General features: G+C 45.6%; 1 protein-coding gene across 1 annotated transcript; it reads right to left on the bottom strand.

Moving 5' to 3' along the window:
* Positions 1-606: 606 nt before the first annotated feature.
* On the bottom strand, positions 607-5359 carry LOC123401243. Its single transcript, XM_045094993.1, has 4 exons — positions 4936-5359; positions 3501-4025; positions 2102-2139; positions 607-1970 (listed from the first exon to the last, which is right to left on the bottom strand). The coding sequence occupies exons 2-4, from the start codon at positions 3823-3825 to the stop codon at positions 945-947; spliced, it is 1389 nt and encodes a 462-aa protein (XP_044950928.1). The 5' UTR covers positions 3826-4025; positions 4936-5359; the 3' UTR covers positions 607-944.
* Positions 5360-9560: the final 4201 nt, after the last annotated feature.

Here is a 9560-nt window from a genome sequence, read left to right as displayed (position 1 = left end):
GCTGTTATATCTTATCAATATATCGGAAGAATTATTCGCTAAAACGAGAATCTCTCGAGTGTAGAAGAGTGTCCAAGTTGTAACAAACCAACACATGATTGTCGAATTTGTAACAAACCAACACATGATTGTCCAAGCTGTAACAAACCAACACATGTAAGCCTGGTGCCATCGCACTGTTTTTAAGGTCAAATTGTGGTCTTGACAGTCAATTTTCGTACTTCTGCTACAACAAGACAGGCAGAGCTACTCGAGTAATCAAGATTGCACACATTGAAAAGGAAAAGGAACAACCTGAAAAGGTAAGGCCATACGAACAACACATTAACATACAAGAAGATCACAAACTGCAACACCTCTAGGAAGATATCGGTGCATGAACAGTTGAATACCATCGTCATCAGATCCGACCAGATGAATCAGATCATGCATTTTCACCCAGGGAAGAAAGTCCAAGCAGACTCGACGTTCGGTTCAACCAATGAAAGTCAGATCTAAGCCATATCTAGGGTTTCACCCCGGAACTTAATGCCGCCACCAACTTGCCACAAAAGATGTAAATCGTTCAGTGATGGAATGATACCCACGGGACACAAAGCACAACAATGGCAAACGATAACCGTTCTCGTCTGTTAATACTCCAGACCCAGCCGGGCCTGCCCATTGTTCGATACAGTGACACACCCCAAACAAAACAACAGGCGGCAAACCAGTCATGATGAAAGCACAGCACAGTTAGTTCACGCACTCATGGTGCCACATCCAAGGCAGAGGCACCGTCGAATCAAAACAAACAAGCTCCGTCCTGGACGAGTACTCGCAGCGCACTGGCACTGCATTTCACAGCTTATGGATACATCTACTACAGATTTGGACAGGGTAGAAGGGTAGAGTAACGGCGGCGCGGCACAATATAGGGGCGGCGCGCCTTCGCTCTAGCTTACTTACTCCATGGATTGGTCAGGCTTATTAGCTGCTGGCGGCTGACGACGGTCGTCCTTTTGGCCCCCGGAAGACGAAGACGAGCCGGCCTTCCTGAAAACCCTGCCACCAAAGAGGTCCTTGCCGAGCCTCCCCTTGAAGGGGAACTGCTTCTTGAAACGGTTCCGGAACAGCGAGCCGCTGCGCGCTGGCGCGAGCGCAGACTGATTTCTCTTCAGCGCATGGTCGGTGCGGGAAGGGTTCGCGCTGCTGCTGCTACCACCCGCGTCACCTGAAGAAAACCTGATGCCATGGTTCCTGCGGGCGGATCTGAGGGCGACGTGAAGAGGCTCCGAGAATGATACGCATCCTTCACTGTCAGGAGCTCGCGTGCACAGTGGGCAAGGTGGTTCATGGGCTTCGCTCTTCGGAGTACTTTCCTCCAGGCAGTCTGCGTGGAAGACGTGTCGGCATGGAAGGACTGCTGCTACTGGCATGTTGGTATTTCGAACTATCCGGTTTGAGCTCCATGGCGACTTCTGCCTGAGGAATCTCTCGCATAAACCACATTTCAGGAAACTCGCTGAACTTGTTGGGGATCTTTGGGAGTCAATGCTGATATGGTCTGAAATGTCAATGGCATCTCCATCATATCCAAAATCATAGCTGCTAGCGCTGCTCCATCTGAATCCTTCCCTCCTAGAGCTCGTGTTTGGTTCGGGAGAAGCCTCCATCTTCCGGAGTTCACTCAGTGTGTCATGGAACTTGAGTTCAGGACTCGCCAAACTGCGCCGCCACACAGGAGAAGCCAGGCTGTCATCACTTGGTGTGGTACGCCCAGCATTACTAGCCTCAGCCACCCCCGAGGCTTCTGCTTCTGACACTGGATTGCGGAAGACTAGAGGGTAGACTGGTGTTGACATAAAAGATCGCCTTCCCAGATGATTGCGAGGTAGATGTGAAGCTGGTCGTTTACCAGAAGATGCCAGCTGACTTGTTTCTGAGAATGGGGAGGCAGAACTGAAACTGCTCACAGCAGTTAAATGTCTCTGCAGCACACAATGAACAAAAAAATCAGCACTATGATAGAGGATACGCCTGTATGCTTATTTTGGTTAAAAGCATGCTAGCTGACAGAGAACTAGGTGGATTACATAAACGAAAATAAAATGGAGCTTACCTCGCTGGATTGGAGATCGGAACTTTCAGGTTTTGGTCCTGGTCACAAAGAGTAGAGAAACGGTCAATTAAACAGGAAGCTTACAAAGGAACACTAACACTATAGCAATGACCGATCGATAATCATCAAGACGGATGAAAGGAAATTTCAGGTGTTGCAGGGGTAGCTGTTTCTAACGTGTACCACTGAGCGCTGATGCCATGTAAACTTTTTTATTTTTACCAAAATTACCAATAAAAACCAATTAACAAGGTAAATAGTGCTGTATGAAAACTGATACAATTAGAAACCGAGTAACTAAATCTGGAAAACCAGATCTTATAATATGCCCATGAATCACACCAAAATGTAGTTCGCCAATAAACTTGTATTTCATCCAATTAGGGTGTTTTACCAAGTTTCTTACTATGTAATTCTTCAATAAACTTGGATTCATCCGAATAAGGGTACAGATTTACTTCGTAAGTTTCATACCATACTCATCTCACCTTGACATGGGAATAATATTCTTTGGGTTCAGATCTTGTTGAGAATTTATGCTAGATAAACCAGACATAATACTTACTCCCTCGGTAAGAATATATAAGAGCATTTAGATCACTACTTTATTGATCTAAACACTCTTATATTTCTTTACGGAGGGAGTACTTAGCACCTTTGATACAGAAGACTTTGTACTATTTAATGAATCATCCCATGTATGAACAGGACAAGACATAATATCCCACAAAAACGTTAAGAACTTGAGAAGACATCAAGAGTCTAGCAGGATTTTTTCAGAAATAATTAGACCTTCCAAATGGCTCTACATGTTAATACTTGTACATATTAGTGCTCAGTGTTGGGCATTTAAGTACCTCTCAACTATTTATTGTCCTCTGCACCGAACTCACATGTGCCTCTCAACTATTTATTGTCAAAGCATGATTGCAATAACTCATAATTGTGTTAGAAGCAAATTACAGATAATGTGGAAGGTATATCCACAGAATAGATGACATAGTTTTTCCTGCAGAGGTACATATTTTCAACGTAAGTTTCCGTCCATGTGTGCTTGCATGAGGCACATTACCATATGAACATTCAGATGAATCAAGCATGAATAGACTGTTGAGACAGTGATTCACAAGCCATGTTTACCAGTACTAATTGCAAAGGGAAGTCAGTGTTACGATGTTACACATACTATACCAAATTTCTTTGATACTAATTCCAAAACAAGCCTATGTTACAACATAATGCAATGCTTCCAAATGTTTCTATGATGCAGTTACTATCATGTTAATTTTTCTCAGTGACAGCCGCCATTCATTATACTGTGAAGAGATATGCATATTGCACAAATACAAACATGGCAAGACAGCACACACGGTATGTAATCAGGAACAAGTATATATACCTCCTGCAGGAGTAGAGAACTCGCCAAGATCAAATCTTTGCAGAGAGGGTGTCCAGCGTGGAGCCTGAAGGCTGTCAACAGGACTACCAAAATAAGAAAGTGCTCCATCAGATACAGAATGGTGGTGATTCAGGTACTGGTCACTGCCAAATGCACTTCTACTTCCTTTACTATGAGATGATAGTGATGACACATAAGGTGGATGATCGTGTGGAGCATCAGGAGTCCTATGAGGCAATCCGTCTGATGAGTACATGCAGTCCCATCCCCGCGACGGAGGAGAGAAGCTCGAATTCATCCGCCAACGAGGCTCTGTAGGATCCATGGAACAGTCTCTGCTAGCAGGATTAGACTTTGTCCCATGTGGCCTAGCGGCCACGCAGCAAAGAGCGCCCGTCTTGACTAATTTGCCCAATCACGAGCAAATACTACTAGCTTATTTTTGTTTGACAAATAAAGCTTACTCGCAGCGACGATAACTTGTTATATCCAAGTCAAGAGACAGAGAGCGTCAAATAGTGTCACCTGTGGAATTTACAGAACATGTCAGCAACGACTGAAATAGTTTCTTTTTTTCTAAATAATAGAAACGCTGCAATCATGATCTACAAAAGGTTACTATCTTGAATTAAACAAGGGTGCAAACCCAATTGCACAACCCAACCCTCATCGAACCCACACCATGTCTCTCGCATACAAATCAGCATACTCTGCACCAAACAAACATTTTATGCATAATAAAGTTTGAGGTTCACTGGGCTTGCTAGTTCTTTTGTAATATTCCGATGACCTTTTCCTCCCCCCACCTTAAACATGCTTATGTTTCAAAGCCACGAGATTCAACACTACCTGCAATAGCATATAACAGCATGTTGTGCGTGTGCGCAACACCAACCTTGTTCTGAAAGCAGGGGCAGGCTCAAGGTTCAGTTAAACCCTCGATTTCTTCTGGGTAATAGGCACCAAAATAAGTATACTTGAATATGAGCTCGGACAGTCCAATGGTGAATCAATCCAAACCCGGATGGATCTTGGCTCCACGCCAATCCACAGTCCAGAAGACACCGGAGGAGGAGGGTCACGCCTACGGGCTATGCGACAACAGTTCTGGTATAGTTATGGCTAACGCCATGTCTGACCTCACCAAACGCCGGCGCCCCCCATTCGTCTTCCCCACCTTCTAACCTAATACCTCTTGCTCATCCTTCCCCGCAGCCCCGCCAGCACCCACGGCGACTTCTCCGCCTAGGCGTCGCCCCCGCGCCGCCGCCCTTGGACTTTTAAACAGGAACTTCCCCTTTAGATTAGAATATTTCAGAACTTTCTAACAGAAAAAAAGCACAAGACTTTCGACAAGAAACCCCGATTTTCATCGACGAACTGAAATGTTTCGATTCGATTCGGCTTTCAGCAGGACGCGTCGGGGGCTTCTCACCTGCATGCCACAAGTCTGAACTCCCGATCGAAGCGCCGGTCGGCGGCGGCTGCGCGGCGACGCTTGAAGCCAGGGAGGGGGACGAAACGCGCGCGCGAGAGAGAGAGGAGGGGGTCAAGGGGCTGGGAGGCGCGCGCAGGGGCCTAGGGGCTGCGCCCTCTCCGGCGGCGGGAGGGCGGAGGCGGCGAGCGGGTCAGGCGGCGGTGGGTGGCAGTGGGGGGGAGGAGGAGGAGGAGGGGGGGACGAAGAAGCGGTCGGGATGGGAATGGGAAGCGTATCATCAGCCTTTCCAGAACAGTAATGTGACTCCGTTGGAATGTAGTTTGGGCGGCTCGGGGCCGTGGGATCGGGCCACGGACGGCCCGGATCGGCCGGGGGCGAGATATTTCGGGTGCAGGTGCTAGACTTACCAACGAAGGCACAACACCTGACGAGCTCGTGCCGTCGTGCAAGTGCGGTTTAAACGTAGCGACGCATGATTGGTAGTAGAGCCCAACACCGGCGAGAAAGAGGAGTGAGTAGGCAAGGGTTTTGATTGCCATGCCTTTTGTCATGGTCCACTCAATAGTTCAAGATTGATACATAATTATATATACCATGTGGTTTCTGATGGAACCATTTTTTATATTGGCTTTTGAGGAGAGAGTGTGATTTTTATGGGTTATTTTCGGAATTGTGCTAGAATAGATTCCTTGTAAGTTTTGTGCCTAGACAATCACAAGCAAGCCCACTCGCCGGTACCCCTAATTTTGAGCTCGTTGCCGACGGAATCCTCAGTCGCGATAGACATGTGTCCTCATTGATGATGTTCTGGTCATCGCCACGATGAAGCGCTGGTCGCGCCTCGCCACCTCTTGACCGAGGTCGTCGATGCTATGATGAAGTAAGTTAGTCCTAAAAATAATATAAAATATTATCGAAGATCTGTAACTTCGATCGTGATGAAATTTTGAAAGGATTTTTATTAAAAAATAATATTTCTTGTGGCAAAAGGAGGGCCTCAACCGACTTAAGGGGCGGCCACCCCCCTCGTCGCGCTCTATTGCCTTGGGAGAACCTCGGGAATTGTGTGGCATTGATTATTCTTCCCAAAATTCACATATATTCCAAACAAACTCTATAAACTAGATGATGTCCCGCGCGTTGCTGCGGAAAACATAATAAACAGATGTTGAAAATCAAAAAGTGTTGCTAAAAAAATATTAGGATTGCTCTCATCTTATATTTTAGGAACAATAATACATATGAGGCATATGACAAAAGATGTGTATTAAAAGTGTAACGCGATCTACATGCATGACTTGATGATGTGACATAGTTACACGAAGAAAAATAAGTATTTATGACTAAATGCATGACTTGATGATGTGACATTGCGACATGGTTGCATGAGAAGGAAAAATAGGTAGTGGAGAAAAAAAATAAGTACTTATGACTAAATGCATGACTTGATGATGTGACATGGTTGCATGCGAAGGAAAAATAGGTAGCGGAGGAAAACATAAATACTTATGATTAAATCATGCATCACTTGATGATGTGACATGGTTGCATGAGAAGGAAAAATAGGTAGTGAGTTGCAACTATTTAAGAATAGAAGATTTTTATCGCGTTTGAACTCTATTTGATGTGGAATTTATGCGAAACAAAAGACACACAAAAATCAGGAACTCACACTCGGCACTGGATAAGTAAGTTAGTCCCAAAAATAATATAAAATATTGTCAAAAGTATATGAAAGTTCTAGAACATTAGCATGAATACTTCATAAATTATCGATACTTTGGAGACGTATCAATGGGTATGAACTTGCTTTTTCTCACCGACCGACAAAAAAGCAGAATCCGCAGATAGCTTCTTTGACCTGAGTAGTTCAACAACATCCATCGTCTTCTTGTACTCATCGAGCTCGGCGACTACTATCTGCTCGTCAGTGATTTGAGAGCCTTTCTCGAGGCATTCTTCGGTGATCCTCTGATTGTCCGTGAAGTTGATCACACCCTTCGGACCTGGCATCTTGAGCTTGAGATACACGTAACATGGTCGGGCCAGTGCGTAGACGTGCCTACCCACGATGGCATGGTAAGCACTACGGAAGTCCAACACCTTGAAGGACGATTGTTCCTTTCAATAGTTCTTTTCGTTGTCGAATACGACTTGCAACGCAATCTGACCGAGTGACTTTGCCTTATTTCCGGGTATGACCCCATGAAAATGCATGTTGGTCTTGGCCAGTCAAGACAACGAGATGTCCATCGCATTCAGCATATCAGCGTACATGACGTTGAGCCCGCTGCCTCCATCCACAAGGACTTTTCGTAGTCGGACTCCATTGAACGCCGGATCAACTACTAGTGTTTGTTGCCTAGGGGTTGGTATGTGGGCTGCGTGATCTGACTGGTCGGAAGTGATGGGCATCTTGGTCCAATCCAGTATTTGGTGAAAGTCGGAACTGCCATGTTGACCTCTCAGTTTATCACTGATACGTCTCAAACGTATCTATAATTTTTGATGGTTTCATGTTGTTATCTTGTCAACTTTGGATGTTTTATATACCTTTTATATCTTTTTGGGACTAACTTATTAATTCAGTGCCAAGTGCCAGTTCCTGTTTTTTCTGTGTTTTTGACTCTTTTCAGATCTGATTTTGGAACGGAGTCCAAACGGAATAAAATTCCCGAAATGAATTTTTCCAGAACAGAAGAAGATCGGGGGACTTGAGGGCCAAGGCAGGAGGCCCACAGGGAGCCCACAAGCCCTGTGGCCGCGGCCAGGGGGGCCCGCGGCCACCAGGCTTGTGGCCTCCCTAGAGCTCCCCTGCCCTAGCTCTTTGGCCTATATATTCCTTAAAATCCCAGAAAAAATGAGGGCGTCCACGAAACCACTTTTCCACCGCCGCAAGCTTCCGTTTCCACGAGATCTCATCTGGAGACCCTTCCCGGTGCCCTGCCGGAGGGGACTTTGGAGCTGGAGGGCTTCTACATCAACATCATTGCCTCTCCAATGACTCGTGAGCAGTCTACTTCAGACCTACGGGTCCGTAGTTAGTAGCTAGATGGCTTTTTCTCTCTCTTGGATCTTCAATACAAAGTTCTCCATGATCTTCATGGAGATCTATCCGATGTAATCCTCTTTGGCGGTGTGTTTGTCGAGATCCGATGAATTGTGGATTTGTGATCAGATTATCTATGAATTATATTTGAGTCTTTGTTGATTTCTTTTATGCATGATTTGATATTCTTGTAAGTCTCTCCGAATCTTGGGTTTTGTTTGGCCAACTAGATCTATGATTCTTGCAATGGGAGAAGTGCTTGGTTTTGGGTTCATACCGTGCGGTGACCTTTCCCAGTGACAGAAGGGGCAGCAAGGCACGCATCATGTTGTTGCCATCAAGGGTAACAAGATGGGTTTTCATCATATATTTGAGATTGTCCATCTACATAATGTCATCTTGCTTAAGGGGTTACTCTGTTCTTATGAACTCAATACACTAGATGCATGCTGGATAGCGGTCGACGTGTGGAGTAATAGTAGTAGATGCAGAAAGTATCGGTCTACTTGTTTTGGACGTGATGCCTATAGATATGATCGTTGGCATAGATAACGTCATGACTTTGCGCGGTTCTATCAATTGCTCGACAGTAATTCGTTCACCCTCCGTCTACTTGCTTTCATGAGAGAAGCCACTAGTGAACACTACGACCCCGGGGTCTATTCACAACTATCATCTCAGCTTTTACTTTTACTTTGCTTTGTTTACTTTTTGCTTTCAGTTCTCACTTTGCAAACAATCTATAAGGGATTGACAACCCCTTCATAGCGTTGGGTGCAAGCTCTTTGTGTTTGTGCAGGTACTTGTGACTTGACGCGATCCTCCTACTGGATTGTTACCTTGGTTCTCAAACTGAGGGAAATACATACCGCCGCTGTGCTACATCACCCTTTCCTCTTCAAGGGAACACCAACGCAAGGCTCCAAGGCCGCGGGGGAATCCTTTGCATATTTGCCAAGGAAGTCCCTATAGGCATAGCCAGCAGCAGAAGGATTTCTGTCGTCGTTGCCGGGAAAGGTTTTTGTCTCCGTAGCAATCAACTTAAGTCGGCTCTTTCCTTCGACGTGTGTGAAGATCATGAGGACTTTCTCGACATTGGGGGTACTTGGAGGCGTTCCCCCCTTTCTCCTGGAGAGTTCTTATGGCATGTCGTGCTTGAGCAGACGACACTCCCGAGTGGTTTGCTTCGAAAGAATCAGGTTGCCGTCCTCATCCTTCTTGGTATGGATCTGGCAGGTGATACATCCATTTTGCATCATGCTTTCATGTTGATATTTATCGCTTTATGGACTGTTATTATACTTTGTGGTACCATACTTATGTCTTTTCTCTCTTATTTTGCAAGGTTTATTTGAAGAGGGAGAATACCGGCAGCTGGAATTCTGGACTGGAAAAGGAGCAAGTCTGAGTCCTCTATTCTGCGCAACTCCAAATGCCCTGAAAATCAACGTGGATTTTTTTGGGAATATATAAAAAATACTGGGCGAAAGAAGTGTCAGAGGGGAGCTGCCAGGGGCCCACAAGCCTGGTTGTCGCGGCCTACCCCCTGGCCGCGGCAACAGGGCTTGTGGGC

The sequence above is a fragment of the Hordeum vulgare genome, chromosome 6H (assembly GCF_904849725.1).
Source record: "Hordeum vulgare subsp. vulgare chromosome 6H, MorexV3_pseudomolecules_assembly, whole genome shotgun sequence".
Lineage (NCBI taxonomy): Eukaryota > Viridiplantae > Streptophyta > Magnoliopsida > Poales > Poaceae > Hordeum > Hordeum vulgare.
Note: the sequence above shows the minus strand (reverse complement) of the source record. Positions and strands in the feature narration are given on the sequence as shown.

Excerpts from the sequence above, each read along its gene's own strand:
- LOC123401243 (XM_045094993.1), bottom strand. The coding sequence starts at position 3,825 with ATGGATCCTACAGAGCCTCGTTGGCGGATGAATTCGAGCTTCTCTCCT. Across the intron at positions 2,140-3,500 it reads GTTCTCTACTCCTGCAGGAG|GACCAAAACCTGAAAGTTCC; the intron begins GTATATATACTT and ends CTTTGTGACCAG. Across the intron at positions 1,971-2,101 it reads CCGATCTCCAATCCAGCGAG|AGACATTTAACTGCTGTGAG; the intron begins GTAAGCTCCATT and ends TGTGTGCTGCAG.